We start from the raw sequence: 17,119 nt of genomic DNA, 5'->3' as shown, positions 1-17,119 counted from the left end.
ACTTTGTGATCATGTTCTCATTTTTGTGTCTGCACACTTTTCTTATAAAATTGGGACAGTTCGATGAATTTTAAGGGTTTTAATAGTTGGTCCTTTTTGTAGGGACCGTGGAACAAATGAGAGTATTTATATGTAAAGTACTGCTCATCTATCAAAATTTTCAATTTACAAAAAAAGTTCTGGAACCAATTAATTTTGTAAGTCGAGGAACAACTGCATATAGAACTATTCAAAATAGAGTGAAATTATATTGTCACCATACAATGTATGGTGACAATATAATTTCACTCTATTTTGAATGGATTTACTATGGGAAGATCTCAGTTTTAGAGAACAGGGTTGTAAGTATTTCCAGAAAGGAAACCTGTCTCCTTAGTTTCTGTTGAAATATCAGGGGTAATTTAACTAATACTTGAAGATTAACCCTCACACAATGCTTTCAATGAATGCAATTTCATTCTAATTGTTGTTTTTTTTAGATTTATTTGTCAGAATTATTTTTGTCACACTCCCTTGATTAGATCCGAAGGTAAATTCTAGCTATTTTTCCAACTAACTTTTCAGCTTTGTGTAGTTTAAGAAACGCGTAATGACAATTTATGGACGATAGAGGTCGCTGACTGACCAGAAATATATGAGCAACAAGTCGGAGGACTAAAAGTTAAATGTTTCTGCGTTGTGGTGAACACAGTGTAATAACACCCAAAATAAACCTTGTGCTAAGTATGATGTACTTAAGTTGATTTTAAAGTGGTTTCATTGAAATATTAGGTCTTAATTTAACGGGGCTATAAATGAATAGTATCATGACCTGCCTTTTTGAATTTAATAAAGGCAATATAAAGGGGGAAAAGTTCTGTGAATAGACAAACTATATGTATATAAAAGCTAGTAGTTCTGAAACATAGTAGTCTGCTAATCCCTTGCGTTTAGTTGGTGGAAATCCCCACGTGGTTCTGACTCTACAAAAAGAGAGAGAGAGAGGGAGAGAGAGATATAGAGAAAGGGGGAGAGAGAGGGAGAGAGATAGAGAGAGAGAAAGAGAGAGAGAGAGAAATTTGAATTTCGGAGCCCTTGCGGTGATTGCAGAGTGGGAAAGGGTTTTTACCCCGTAACATCTTGCAGGTCATCTCCAGAAACGGACGTCGACACGGCACAAGCGCACAATTCGGGGGGCTACCGAGCCTTAATTCCCTTTAAGACTCGGGGAGAAGAGGAGGATTTTCCATGCGTTTGAATTGTAATGAACGGAGTCCAAACAAGTGGCCAGGTAGAAAGACTTTACTTGCCTTTTGGCTTGATCATTCTTCTTGACTAAGCATTTATTTTTGCTTGCCAGCAAAAAGCAAGACTGTTGGAACTATTTCAGTGACTTTTGCCCTTGTCAGAGGCTGGATTTATACTTTAAAAATAAGTGTCCTGGTCATCTTACTGGATGTTAATGTTGTCACTTGTAAAAATGACTTTATTCACCGTGGGGCTGCTAATGGTGTGCGCGTTCTCGGTGCACAGCAACTCGGTACCGGAGAATAAAAACTCGCCCGGCGAGTCTTGCGCGTCGTGCGGCTTCAAGGCACCGGATCAGTCCGAGCGAGTCAACGTGGACTTCTTGGAGGCGGTCAAGAGACACATTTTGAACAGATTGCAGATGAGGGAGCGACCCAACATCACTCATCCCATCCCGAAAGCATCGATGGTGACAGCGCTGCGGAGGCTCCACGCCGGCAAAGTGCGAGAAGACGGACGAGTGGAGATCCCCAATTTTGATGGACACGCGTCCCTAAACAACGAAGTCCACACGGAGACCTCGGAAATTATCAGCTTCGCAGAAAATGGTAGGTTTCTAATTTCTAACACATTGTTCAAGACCAGCAACCCTGGATTTTTTTGACGACAATTGGCAGTGCAAGAAATGCATCTTTCCATTTCCATTAACACTCTTTTTTTATTTGTTTGTAATGTGGTGGAAATCGAACTGCGCGGTATGGCATTTCAATTTGCATTTAGAAAAATGTTCCCTCCAAAAATATAATTTTCAAACTGTTGAGATTTAAAAGAAAAGTTGATCACAAGTACGTGTGGAATTTGCATGATCACCCTGTATGCACCGTTTCTCTTCTTTTTCTACCCATGCATCCAACCATTCATCCAACATTTTTATGGCCGTGTGGAATTGGCATTTTCACCCTGTAAATCCATGGTTTTCTCTACTTTCCTATCCATCCGTCCATTCATCCATCCACCCATCCATCCGTCCATTCATCCATTCATCCATGCATCATCCATCCATCCCTGCATCATTCATTCATTCCTTCATCCACCTTTCCACCCATCCATCCATGCATACACCCATTCATCCATCATCCTTTCATCCGTTCATCCATCCACCCACCCACCCATCCCCCATCCATCCTCCATCCATCCGTCCATCAATGCATCCACCCATGCATTTATCCATTCTTTCACCCATTCATTCATTCATTCATCTACCTGTTCAACCATCCATCCACACATCCATTCATCCATCCACCCGTCTACCCATACATCCATTCATTCGTTTGTTTCGTTCATTCGTTTGTTTCATTCATTCGTTTGTTTCGTTCATTCATTCATCCATCCATCCATCAACCGGTCCACCCATGCATCCATCCATTCATCCGTCTACCCATCCACTCATCCATTCATTCATCCATTCATTCATTCATCCATTCATTCATCTATTCATTCATCCATTCATTTATCCATTCATCCATTCATCTTTTCATTCATTCATTCATTTTTTCATTCATTCATCCATCCATCCATCCACCTACCCGTCCATTCATCCATCCAACCACCTGTCCATTCATCCATCCACCCATGCATCCAGCCTTCCATTCATCCATCCACCTGTCCACCCATCCATCCGCCCATCCATCATTCCTACATACATCAGTCCATTCACCTCTACAACCTACACTTTATAGTTAGCACTTTTAACACATTTGAATGAGAAAGTAAATGTGACAATAACAACAACAATAGTGTAAAGACAGGCACACTAAGCATGCTTACAGCTGTTACAATTTTGCCTGAATGGGTTGCTGTCATGGAGTGAGAATGATCTGAGCAATCACATAGCAAAGTGATAAAAACCAGGCAATTATGATAAACACACTCTGTGTTCCCGATGAACTATGTGTCAACAATAAGGTAAGAAAACTCAGAATACAAAAGGCCGTGTGGATGGCAATGCTTATGACATTTGCCAATTGTAAGTGGGCGGTTGGATGTTGTCGTGGTGATTCTAGCGGCAGAGACCAGGAGGGATCATGTGTGTGTGCACTCAATATTTGTGTTTGTCATTCCAAATGTCCACTAGCCTCCTTTGCGGCATCTTCTATTTCAGTTTTTTTCTGTTTAGCTCTATTCTTTCTCACACCTCTGACCATTTGTGCTGTGTTGAACGATGGAGCTGGCTTGGGTCCTTTCTCCCCAGTCCCTGTTTGCCTCCTGGCCAGCTGGCTCAAGACCCACAGACCACATTTTGCCAGCTGGGGCAGGGCTCAGAAGAAAGGTCTCTCAAAAGCCAGGCAAACTTGCATGAGAAGAGCTCGATTGTCGTTGCTTTTTTTTAGTTTTAAACAACACTGGTTGAGACATAGAATATAACGATCCACAAAAGGAATAGTGGGAATGATGCTGAAAATGTTTTATTTTTGTGGTGTGATGGCACTTAGTGTAAATCTATCACTTCATTAGTTGAAGAGGTATCATTCAAGAAAGGTTAGAAGTCTGTCAGTTTGCTGTTGTAGGTGAAGAAATTAGTTGGGTTTGGTTCGTAAAAGTGAACAAAAGCTTTTATTTCTTTTAGGGTTGTGTGTATTTTTGCTGCAAAACTAGTATGATATGCATTCTATATGTCATCTTTTCACTGGATATGAAATAATCGAATACGTGACGCATGACCTGTGATACAAATCCCAACTGCAAATTCAGTTTGTTTCACAGGCCACATTCATGCCAAGTAGGTCTCATGTGGGCCAAAGTAGTTTATTTTTGGCCAAAAAAGGTAACCGAATGGCCGCCATTGATGGCGCTGAGATTTCTCATCCATTTTGAGTTGGACTTCTATCATCAATGGCTGGAAATGAGTACATTTTACGTCACTTTCTTGTCAATTTGGTGTACTTACAGGTCCCCTCCTCTCAATTTTGGATCATTTCCTATAAATTAATGTGCAATTCAGAGCTTTCTGTTGATTATTGGCCATTTCCAGGTTACCTTTTGTTGGTTTTGGTACATTTCAAGGTTCCTTGTTAACTCATTGGCTGCCATTAATGGAGCAGTTTTGACTACGCAGGGCGCGAATGATCGAATATGATTGTGAAAAATTTAGCAAAAAGCAATAGTGCGTGCATTTACTCACAGAACTCAGTAAATTGTAGTTTTACAATGCCTGGGGAGAAAAAAATGAAAGTATTTACAGTGGTACCTTGAGATACGGGCTTAATGGGATCCGGGACTGAGTTCGTATGTCGATTTACTGGTATCTCAAATCAACGTTACCCATAGAAACTAACTAAAAACAATTTAATTAGTTCCAACCCTCTGGAAAATCACAAAAAGCAGGATATTGGAATGGAAAAACATTTATATTTGTTCTAATTCACCGTGTATTTACAGAGTAACAAATAACTAGTGGTTATGATGGTTACGAAGGGAGAGAGAGAGGGACAGATTGAGGGAGAGACAGATAAAGAGAGACGGCAATGCGCTTGTAACATAACAAACACATTTAAATGAACTTGGATTACGATACAGACACACTCAAAATACATTTATTCTAACCATACACTAAACTTAATTCAAATTTTCCTTTAAGTTTTTATACCTTTCTTCTCCCGGGTTGGCTCTATTTGCCCCGCCTCCACCCTGTTCTTTCAGCAGCGACCTATCGAGCGTTGTTTGCTTTTGTCTTCCCTTCCAAATATTCCGAAAATGATACACACAAATGTCTTCACAATAGGATAATGCACGACCACTTACAAATGAGTAGTATGTACTCCTCTCGTATTAGCAAACAAGCTCCGCCATTCTGCACTGAATAACGGGAGAGAAAAAAAACATTAAAAAAATGCAACGCTCTGCCCCGGTGCTTGTAGAGACATTACACGAGGGAGTCCAATCCGTATGTTTGACACCACTGGCCAAGGGAATAGTTCCAGTAACATTTTCAAAACATCCAAAAGTGGCCCATGATCCATCCTCATCATCACTTTCAATGCTTCGTCGCTCACGGGTGTTGAAGAATCATGTTTGGACAATGGCAGCAATATACGCACACGTCTTGGCTCGTGTTATGAACTACTTCACCGCGTCCACACCCTCATCTTTTTCGTAACATGCGGCCTTTTGAGTAATGAGTTGCTTCTCTGCCAGCTTGCCTGCTACCACGGCCCCTTCCCCTCTGCAGGTGAGGACAAGCTACAGCAGCAGCCCATTATCCACACAAGCCCACCCAGGTGTCTTAACTGCTGATATTAACTAGCAACCTCTCTGCTGGGTCAGGCAAGACGTGTCAGGGCCAGTTCAAAACAGTCAGAGATAATGGATGAAAAGAAAAATCCTCAAAGGGACCATTAGTGAGAGGTAAAACGAAAAGAAAAGAAAAAAAAAGATAATAATTTGCTTTGTAGGTTCGTGCCATGCATTAAAGACTGGAATAATCTATATCGAAATCTATATCACAAAATAAATTAAGTACTATAACTTATTAATATTTTGTTCATTTCATACTATAATCTGTACGTAATGTGATACAGCTTGATTTATCATTTTTGGACAGCGAACGTTTTTGATAGAGTTGAAAGATATTTTACATTTTTCTTTTTTTTTTGTTCATAACAGACTATCAGTCACCAGTTTTTTTGCATTTGGAAAACTTTGTAAAATAAAAATATTTATGTTCCTTGCAATTTGGGCAAAACTTGGTAAAATAAAAATATTTATGTTCCTTGCATTTTGGGCAAAACTTTGTAAAATAAAAATATTTATGTTCCTTGTAATTTGGGCAAAACTTTGTAAAATAAAAAAAATTATGTTCCTTGCAATTTGGGCAAAACTTTTTAAAATAAAAATATTTATGTTCCTTGCAATTTGGGCAAAACTTGGTAAAATAAAAATATTTATGTTCCTTGCAATTTGGGCAAAACTTTATAAAATGAAAATATTTATTTTCCTTGCAATTCGGGCAAAACTTTGTAAAATAAAAATATTTATGTTCCTTGCAATTTGGGCAAAACTTTGTAAAATAAAAATATTTATGTTCCTTGCAATTTGGGCTCAGCCCTGTACTTATTTCGGATAAGTATTATTTTAATTAAATTATTGAAGGGAAAACCACCCAGTACTAGATAAGGTGAATCAAACCACTTTCATTCCAGATCATTTCTTAGAAACCTCAACCTAACATATATATACTGAATGTACAACTGTACGTGCCTGTAAATCATACTGTCACTGTATTATTGTTTCTTTGAAAGGCCCAGTTTTAAGACTTTCTAAAGCTTGGAGCTGTTGAGGCAAGAAGGGGAGGTTAGTTGAATGTAACTCTGAGGGGCTTTTACAGTCGTCACAAATAAAAGCTGTAGTTAAACGGAGTCCTTTATGTCAGCATGTAGTCACTGCGCTCTTGATGGCTAACCGTATTGGGAGGCCTGATATTTAATGTGTTGCTTAGCATTGGGGTGGTTCTGTTCATGGATGTGTGCATCCCAAATGCGCGAGCTAACTTACAGAAAGGTAAGCTGGTCTGAACAAGTCTGTATGTGAATGTAAAGCCGTGGTTTACAGGAGGAAGAGGCGTGACGCACCTTTTAGAGGGTCCATCTTTGGTGGCCACATGTTGACATTGACAAACACTAATCAGTCTGCAAACAAAGTAATTCAGCCACATTTAGGGCACTGCTCTGTTTGAAAACTGGTGCCAAGTTTCCTGAAATAGAAACCTTTCAGGAAGCCTTTGGGCAAATAAGAAGACATAATTGAGCTCTCAGTGGCACCATTTTTTCCCCCTACGCTAAACCCACCATCACATTTAGACTGGAATCTGTTCTTTGTACCCGTTTAGAAAGTGGCCAGTGTCATGTAAATGGCTTTTATTCCCCCCCATCATGCATTTTTCAAGAAAGCCACGTGTTTCAATGCCGGGCTGCTGCGTGGCTGTCTCCCAGTGCCTCACAGGGGGCTTTGTGCTGTCACTCTTAGGGTACTTGCACTGGTAGGAGGAGCGATTGGGTGGGGTCCAGTGGGGTGCTAACAGTAAACTCAATGAACTTCTCAAGGGTTTCAATGTGTCCACCATCTTAACACCTTTTCACTTAGGCTACATCTACACTAATAGGAATAATTTTACACCTAACATACCTGGCTACGATGAAGATTAAGGAAGCTTTTATCAGCTCCCGTCACTGCAAGGTCAACCCACGTTGGTAGACCGCCTGAACCGGAAGCTCATTCGCTGGCAGGAATTTGCAGAAGAATGCAGGACTCATTATTTACTGTGACTTGGACAGGAAACACATGATAAGCAATGGATGTTGAAAATAAATGACGTATTGACGGATGATGAGGTGTTGTTGTTGTTGTTACTGCAAAGAACACACAGAATATTCAATGCTGAGATTGGGACAAGACCAATCTAAAATTGGCATATTTCTCCTACATTTAGTGGAACAAATATTAATACGTATTGCATTTATTTGCATAAAATTGTAAATGGTCAAAATAGCAAAAGAGATCATATAAAGCAAGGCCCAATAACAAATTTTATAGTTTGTCTTACAAATTGTTGCCGATGTGCATTATTAATCTCCCCCAAAAATTAACAAATGTAATCGCTAATATATCCTATTAAACCACCTTCATTCATTTTCTAAAGCGCTTTATCCTGACTAGCGTCGCGGGGGGTGCTGTAGCCTATCCCAGCTGACTTCGGGTCAGAGGCGGGGGATACCTTGAATCGTAGGTTAGCCAATCGCAGGGCACAAGGAAACGCATAGACGGGAAGAAACCAATCAAAGGAAACTCAACCAAGCCCAGGAAGAACATGCAAACCCCACTCAGCGAGAACCAAACCTGGAATCAAACCCCCACCCCCGGCACCGAGAGGCAGATGGGCTAACCACTCGCCTGCCGGGCCATCCATTGAATTGTGGCACATCTTTACTCCTAAATAAATGAGGCAAACTATTTCAAAATTAACAATACATGTATAAATGTGAAATATCTGAGAAATCTACGCCATTTTCCTGTTCTGCCAATTATATTCCATCGAAAGCCTTGATTTTAATCAAAAATGACATCACTCCATCAACATGTCATCATCAAAAATATATATAGATGAAAATATTGTTAACCGAGTCAGCCCAGCAGCTTGAGTGGTTAGTGTGTCGGCTTCACAGGTCTGGGGTCCTGGGTGCAAATCCAGGTTAGTCCACCTGTGTGGAGTTTGGATGTTCTCGCCTGTATTGTTTTTTTTCTAGGTGTTCTGGTTTCCTCCCGTAACATGTATTGTAGATTGTTCAGACCATACCAATTGCCCCTAGGTATTGATGTGAGTGTGCATGGTTGTCCATCTACTTGTGCCCTGCGATTGGCTGGCCACCGATTTGGGGTGTCCTCTGCCTCTGGCTTGAAGTTGGCTGGGATAGGCTCCAGCACTCCCCACAACTCTAATGTGGATAAAGCAGTTCAGAAAATAAATGAATAAATGAATATTGCCAACCCCATTTTTCATAATTGGCATCATTTGAAAGTCATCTCGTTGTCGAAACTGAAATATGTGAGAGTAACTGCAGACATCTTCATTTGTTGAACATTCATTCATTATCCGTTCCATTCATCCTCACCAGGGTGAAAGGGGTGCTGGAGCATTCCAAACAGGAATTTTGGAACCAACCGAGGATTGATCCCATGATCTCAGATATCTCTTGCGGACATGTTAACCACTGTTTCCCATTTGTTGTGTGGGATCCTTTTTTTAACTTTATACCAGAACAGCCTGACCACATGAATTTGACACAATACATATGAGCTGGAAAGGAAGTTTAGCACCGATACAAAATAAAACATTCCTTTTGAAAAAGCACTGTTGTCAATGAGGATAGTAAAGTCTGTCCATACTTTCCATTTTCATGAACAGATTAAATATTTATTTACTTTGAGCTTGTCATGTCTTCATGCAAAAAAACATAAATCCATACGATTAATAAAATGTACACTTTATTTCATAATAAAACAAGAACAACAAAAATTGCTCGTAACTATTGTTTATTCACCCTGGCTGACAAAGTAGTCATGGTGGGATGTATGTTACTTTAACCTTGCACGCTTCTGTGCTAAACCTCACAGATTATTGTCCGATTGTGCCAGATTTTGCGCATTCTCGTGATTTCCTCTGTCTAATTAGGCACAACCGGTAGAGATTGTCCTGAGACGCGTTTGTAGTTGTGATACAGAAGAATTGCAGATGTTCTCGGGGTAATTTTGGGGTAATCCGCTAAATGTAAACTTTACATTTGCTCAACAAAAAAAAAAAGCATGTCATATATTTTTGTCAAACTTGCTGTCACTTGTACATTTTTTAAATATTTTGCATTGTTTAAAATGCGTATGCACGCGGTAGAAAATTACAGCCGGGATTATTACCGACACAATTTTTTTAATCGTTTGATAATGCTAATGGACACCTGATGGTGTAGTGGTGGACTCGTCTGGCTTTGGTGCGGGCAAGCAACCTATTCCAAGCAATTCCTATTCAGTGGCGTTATGATTGTGATTACGAAGACCGTATTTATTGGAGTATAACGCGCACCAGTGTATCATGTGCACCCATAATTTCTGACTAAAAATTGGTTTACATTTTTTTTTTAGTTTTTCTCAGCTCACACCAAAGATTGCACCAGTAGTCGTAACTAGCAAATGCTGAACACATCCCGCCATGACAAAACATTTATTCACAACATATGGTATGGATGCCTGGTAAAATAAAATACTACCAATATGAACACAATTTTCAAATGGAATTTACTATTTTGAATATTAAAAGTTTAATTCATCATCATAATATTTATTTTTTGAAGTCCGATTGATCATGATCATATTCACCAAGCAAATGATTCCATTCTTCATGAGCAAGGATAGCAGTCCCTGGGCGAACTCGTTTGCCTGGAGCAACTTTTTTTAAAAAATTACAACCCTGTTACCCTATAAACTTGACAAAGGATATTTGGAGAGGGCTGTCTTTTGAAAAAGAAGTTAGATTATCGCCATTTGACAGTCAAAGATGTGTTCTACATCTCTCATTATACATAACGGCTGTGGATGGGACTTTTCCACTGGCAGAGGTCAGTGTTTCACCAGGATTTGTGTATAACGTGCACCCGAACTTTGCTTCAGTTTTTGGTACAATTTTTTTTGCGTGTTATACTCGAATAAGTAGAGTAGTTGTCTGTCTCCGGGTGACCTATGGCTGACTGCCGATCAGTCTTGGGTGTAGTCTGCCAATGGCAGCTGGGATAAGGTGCAGCAACTCCCTCAATACTTACGAGAATGCGTGGTACGGTTGAGTAAATAATAATGATGATTTTTTTTGCCTGCTAGAGAAATCAATATTATGTGAAATAACGCTGATTTTTAATGACAGCTTTTATTTTGCCCATTTTCAGCTATGAAACACCCTGGTTTTTGGACTCTTCAGGTTTTCGTCTAACCAATGCACAGCCAGTTGTTGGGCAGAGATAAACTTTTCATCAGGAAAGCTTACCTCACTGTAGTCCTCTATGGTTGAATCCTCGAGGTTCAGATTATTCTGATAGCTTCATTAAAAATATCGGTATACTTCTGCTGTTAAGATAATTGAGTTTTCACTGTCATTGCCAGCTTCAATTCACAAGCTTCCAAACACACGGGTGGTAAATTACATGTCACTACCTGAAAGTGTACCTGAATTAAGAGGTTTATAAGTGTTTATGGGTGTGTATTATTTATGTGTATCTGTGTTTAATATAACCAATTCTAACACATGGGTGGGCAAACCGGTCCTCCAGGGCCATTGTGGATGCAGGTTTCTGTTCCAACCGATCCTGCACAGACACTTTGAGCAATGAGACAAGAAGCATCTGACTGCAATCCACTGCACTTGTAGGACACCAGATTGGTGAAAAGGTGTCCTCTTTATCTGTTGGAATAAAAACTTGCACCCACTGTGGCCCTTTGTGGAATAGTTTGCCCAACCCTGGTTGAACATGTGTCTATTTGGGAAAAAAAATGATGAGATCTCATTGATCATTTACTTTGGCAAATTTACTGTTCACAACCCAAGACAACTCAGATTTTTTCACTTACAGTAATTCCTCGATTGTCCCGTCTTCAATTATCGCGAATTCACTACTTTGCGATTTTGTTCCATTATTAATTATTTTAAAAAAAGTTAATAAAAATGTAAAAAGCCATGCTGAAACCCGTAAGCGGAAGCCATTCTTGCTACTAGGACTGAAAAAAAGAAGTTATAATAGGGGTGACCATACCTCGGGATTTTTCGATTATCGTGGCCATGCCTGGTCTACATTAACCGCGATATTTGGGGGATTACTGTATATGCGACATGTATCGGACAATTTCCGGTAGCACCAACAGTCAAAATAAAAATTCAACTTAGGCCTTTTTCATTTGTGGATATAAATTAGATTTGTATCCGATGCCTCTACACTACCACTGCTCATCCATACTCATTAGATCTATTCAGATGAAATGTCACCGCGGTTTGACGAAACAAACAACCAACCTGAACGTGCTATGGCTTATTAAGGCAGACTTTTGCTCCTTGATTGTGCAGGTTAAAAAAATGTTTATTCGCATAACTCCTGAAAAATTGCCACAAAAGCATCTGGAATGGACCACATTTTCTTCTCTAAACAGCGCCAAGTGATAAGGTGTCATAGTGCAATATGAGTAATGTCTGTGACACGTTGCCCTCACACTTCAAATTAGATATGTTTGTGCAAGATGAATGCCTCCATGAAAATAAGGAATAAGGAATAATAATTAAAAAAATCTAACCCTTCACTGATCACACAAAAATAAACATATACAACAATGAATAAACACTTTCAGTCCAGCGGAACTAAAGGCTCGTATGTACATCACTGCTAAGACAAATCATCAATCAGAGAACTTCAGAGAAGTTCAGAGAAGTTTAAGATCCTGTAATGCTTTTTAACAATGGGACGTGAGTAATGAAAAATCACTGAAAAGTCACACAAACTCCAAAGAGAATTTTTTTAATGCATATTGTTTAACATATCACATGGTGTTTCGTTAAAAAGTTGATTGGTCTGAATGTTGTCAAACTCAAGTTGATAATCCCAATCTGAGTTAGACAACGTTCAGACCAATCAACTTTTTGACGAAACACCATGTCATATGTTAAACAATGTGAAATCAGGACCTCCTTTGTTACCTTCCAATGGAGTTTACACATTTTCAATGTTTAAGAACGCCTCGCCTCGGTTACGAAGTTCTCTAAGCATACTTTTAAAGCCAACTACTTGCTCACCGGCAAATGTTGCAACTTCTTTCTCCCCGCTTTCAGGTAACACATGACGTATTGCCAGCTGACAGGTCATTGTCGACATCTCACTCTGTCTTGGGTTACTAGCTGATGTGAATACTGTATTTGGTTTTAACTTGTTAGGAAGATGTGTCACAATACTATTATCTCACACCACAGGACTTGATTTTCGAGATGTATACATATATATAAAAATATATATATCGTAATTATTAACGCGCACTGATTTGGTCTAAAAAAAATTACTGTACTGGTTACTGGCAAATGTGCCCTTGACAAAACATTTATTTACAACAAATGGTTGGGAAACCTGCTAAAAGAAAGTACAACCAATATGAACACAATTTTTCAAATTAAATTTCGAATTTAAAACCCTTAAAGTCTAATTCCTGTCCTGATCATGATATTTAAAAATGTTCAAAGTCTGATTCATCATCATCAAATTCACCAAACAATTGATTCCATTCTTCTTGAGCGAGGATAACGCTCCTTGGGTGGACTTGTGTGAGCAGATTCCTGGCTAAGGTTTCCTTGGAGCAACTTGTATTAAATTTTTCCATTTTTTACCCTATAGATTTGCCGAAGGTTATTTGGAGAGGGCTGGATTTTGTAAAAGAAGGTAGATTATCGCCATCTGGCGGACAAAGACAGGTTTTTACATCTCTCATTATAACGGCTGCGTAGGGGACGTTTTCCCCGTCGACGTGCACTTTTTCATCAAGATTTGGTCATAAAAGCGAAGTCTTTGTTAATAATGCGCACCCGAACTTTGCTTCAGTTTTTTGGTACAAAATGTTGCACGTTACACTCGAATAAATACAGTAATGTTTTCATAAATATCATGATTTCTCATAACTGATGTTTCTTATTCCTATGTTCCCACAGATGAAAACACCTCCTCAAAGTCCAGCATTTTCTTCCTGATCTCCAATGAAGGGAACCAGAACCTGTATGTGTCACAGGCAAACTTATGGCTCTACCTGCGGGTGTTGCCACCTGGTCCTGAAAAAGGTCTACGAAGGAAGGTGACTGTCAAGATCCACTACCAAGAAGCTGGAGCCCTGAGCAGTGTAGAAGGAGTGCCTGGAGGAGGTGGTGGAGGGATCCCGGGGCGCTGGGCCTTGGTGGAAAAACGTGTTGAGCTGAAACGTAGTGGCTGGCACACTTTCCCACTCTTAGAAGCAGTGCGAGCAGTGTTCGGCAAAGGTAGCCGACGACAGGAGCTGGAGGTCCACTGTGATGGATGTGAGATGGATGGAGTGGCTCCAGTGTTAGTAGACCCAGGTGATCCATCTCACCGGCCATTCCTGGTGGTTCGTGTCAGACAAGCGGACGGAAAGCACCGCATTCGCAAGCGGGGACTGGAGTGCGACGGCACCAGTGGGGGTCTATGCTGCCGGCAGCAGTTTTACATTGACTTTCGTCTTATTGACTGGAATGATTGGATCATTGCGCCTGCAGGCTATTACGGCAACTACTGTGAGGGCAATTGTCCAGCTTATATGGCTGGCGTGCCGGGATCAGTCTCTTCCTTCCATACCGCAGTAGTCAACCAGTACCGTATGAGGGGAATCAGCCCAGGTTCAGTCAACTCCTGCTGCATTCCCACCAAACTGAGTACTATGTCTATGCTTTACTTCGATGACGAGTACAACATTGTCAAGAGAGACGTGCCCAACATGATTGTGGAGGAGTGTGGCTGCGCTTGAGTCCACATTGGTCTTTGAGTCTCTTGGAGCAATCGGAAAGGCCTTCAGTACAAACATAACCGTTTGTACAGTATAGATATACTGTACAAGAAATCCATTACTACTGTAAGTGCAGGCAAGACACACTGTAGTATATAATCTAGTAAAGAAATGTGCGAAAGTTTGCTTGCACATGTTCATATGAGTGTATGTATTTATCAGACTGAGTGATATGTTTGCTGTCAGAGTTTCAACTTGACAGCGCTGGGAAGAGAAGGGAATGAAGATCACCAAATGGTACTTTGCTCTCTTTGCCCAATTTTAGTTCATTGAAATGGGCTAGCGCCGCCAATTGAAAGAAGATAAGAAACATTTAAGGAACGTGACACACGATGGGCCAATGACATGATTGGCTTTTACCCCATACTCCCCAATCTGTTCCTCGGGCCCCTAAGTACAGTACTTTGAGCACACGGCGGACTTGTTTTTTTAAAAGCACTGACAATTCATCATCTTACACAATTCCGAACACAAGCACTTCACTAGAACACTGACAGTAGACCTAGTCTGACTGTCCTCTGGTGGAATTAGACCAGCAGCGCTTAACGCCTCACAGGATTATTCCCTCTGCACTGCAATGGCCTTGAACCTCATATTCCTGCCTAGCCAGAGAGCTGCAGTCCCTGTAACCTTGAGATGATCCAGACTAGGCACATCTCAGAAGTGCGCCTTACTTGTGCGCTGGGATTGATTGGGACTGGTTTCGTTCTGCCCATTAAGGCTTTGTAGAAGCGGGCACGTGGACACAGAGACACTAGTTTCGGTGAGTGGCCACAGTGCAGCGCAGCACTTGGAGGAACAAAAATGCACACCTTGATTAGCACTTGTATAAAGAATTGCCTTCCAAGGGGTACTGAGTGTCCTGTCATATCACTAAATAAGTGCCACATGAGCTATGCAATGTATAGTAAACTATACTCCTACTACGTGTCCTGTTAGACTGAATGCTCTTTTGCTGAAGAATTTTATTGTATCTCGTGTTTGCTTTTCACAATTTTCCCCTCTTCGGTCCTTAATCAATACTTGAAATGTAATCTTTCGCATCCTTTCTAAAGCGAATGATTGTTGTGATGTTTGCACTGAAAAGTTGCAGGATTAGTGAAATAAAAACTGCCATTGAAAAGTTATTTTTAAAGTAAGAAAAGAAACATAATTTTGTGTCAGAGATATTTTACATAACTAATGGAACCAAAGAGGCCATCATTTTAGTACCAAGAGGGCATATGGTCAGCGAGCGTACGATACTGTTTTGATCATTTGCAAAAGGCCTACTTGTATCAGGGTACAATATATGATTCTCTTTCTCAATACGCAACACTTTTGATCTTTAATTCTATTTTTGTTTCTGTTTTCTATTTAATAAAACACTATTTTAGTTGTTGTGTAAGAATTATATCTAGCCAAATAAATGATGTCTGTACAGTTTCTGTAAAATAAAATGTTTTCTTAAATATTTTGTAACTGTACAATGACTTTTGCCTCTTTTTTTTTTTTGCTTTCATAAGAAAATGGGTTGGTCTTGCAGTTAAATGTGTCAGAGCCTGGCGGTGTTTTTGGGTTTATCCTAACTGCAATTTAAAAGGTGTGGCTGCAAAAGTTGGGAGCTACAACTCAAAAACATGACTTGCCCTTCATCTTGTGTCAATAACAGTTTTAACACACGGCATGCCGCCATCTGATTAATAACCCCTTATTACATAGAAGAGCAATTACAAGTATGATTAAAGATTACAGAGTCACAAGTATATAATTAGCCATACCTTTATAATGGCAAAAATCACATGTTAATCTGTTTTTACCGACACCTAACGACAGGTATATTATTCATTATGTTTTTTGTTGTCATCAAAATAAAGAGTTTCCCAATCAACCAAGATAAATGTTTTAGATGTAGCTAATAGAATCGGCTGCTGAGCACAGTCAGATATGTTTGGCTGCAGGGCAAATAACGCATAAGGGAGGGAACACTGTAACTAAATGCCTGTACTTGGAAGGAGATAAATCAGCAAAAGACGTGGCAGAAAACCAAGCGGGAGGCAGCACAGAAATGAAAGAAAGACTATTTTTTGGCACAAATGAATGCTTTTCAACAAGTTGTGTAAGTGTCATTTTCCGCAGTAATATCTCCAAAACTGATGCATCAAGAAATGGGATGCAGCCCGTGACAAATATGCAAGGTCATAGTCTTATCCATTCTTAATCCCTTTACAGGTGTTTGATTCCCCATGAGCAAAAAAAAAAAATGGTACTATGTATACAGTGTTCCCTCGGTTATCGCTGTTAATGGGGACCGGGACCCCCCGCAATAGCTGCATTTCCGCGAAGTAGGTGTGCCCCTTCAAAAATGCTTAAAGAAACGTGTAACACGTGCACAAAAGCACCACCAAGCAAAAACATCATAGTAGTCCGGATGGAGGATCTTCTGCAGTTTTTTTGCACGTAAGAAACATCGTTATTGGGAGTTGTGAACATTGATTTTTGGGCGGTGAAGATGCGCCTGTAAACAGCCATGACGTCGTCAATGCGATTCCTGAACTCTCACCATGTTATTGACCATTTCTTTGGCCTTTTTTTGATGCAATTACTAATTCTTATTGAATATTTTGTTTCCACCTCTTGTAAAATGATGTAATTTATAATTTTAACTTAATATCTTTATATTTTTTTTTTTTCCGGAAAAAAATCTGCGAAGCTCCGAGTCCGCGATAGCTGAAGCACGAAGTAGCGAGGGAACACTGTATACACATACTATACATAT

The 17,119-nt window shown here is 39.9% G+C and overlaps 1 protein-coding gene across 1 annotated transcript; it reads left to right on the top strand.

The window, feature by feature from the left end:
- The first annotated feature begins 1,104 nt into the window (after positions 1–1,104).
- Positions 1,105–15,830, top strand: LOC144204668 (inhibin beta B chain-like). Its single transcript, XM_077728772.1, has 2 exons — positions 1,105–1,835; positions 13,499–15,830. The coding sequence occupies exons 1-2, from the start codon at positions 1,436–1,438 to the stop codon at positions 14,320–14,322; spliced, it is 1,224 nt and encodes a 407-aa protein (XP_077584898.1). The 5' UTR covers positions 1,105–1,435; the 3' UTR covers positions 14,323–15,830.
- The last annotated feature ends 1,289 nt before the right edge of the window (positions 15,831–17,119 follow it).

The sequence above is a fragment of the Stigmatopora nigra genome, chromosome 11 (genome assembly GCF_051989575.1).
Source record: "Stigmatopora nigra isolate UIUO_SnigA chromosome 11, RoL_Snig_1.1, whole genome shotgun sequence".
Taxonomy (NCBI): Eukaryota; Metazoa; Chordata; class Actinopteri; order Syngnathiformes; family Syngnathidae; genus Stigmatopora; species Stigmatopora nigra.
The sequence above is the reverse complement of the archived record's forward strand: the minus strand, read 5'-3'. Positions and strand labels throughout refer to the sequence as shown.

What these genes read in the sequence shown, in the direction of transcription:
- LOC144204668 (XM_077728772.1), top strand. Translation starts at nt 1,436, where the DNA reads ATGTTAATGTTGTCACTTGTAAAAATGACTTTATTCACCGTGGGGCTG. An exon ending in TATCAGCTTCGCAGAAAATG is followed by an intron (nt 1,836 to 13,498) that starts GTAGGTTTCTAA and finishes ATGTTCCCACAG; the next exon opens with ATGAAAACACCTCCTCAAAG.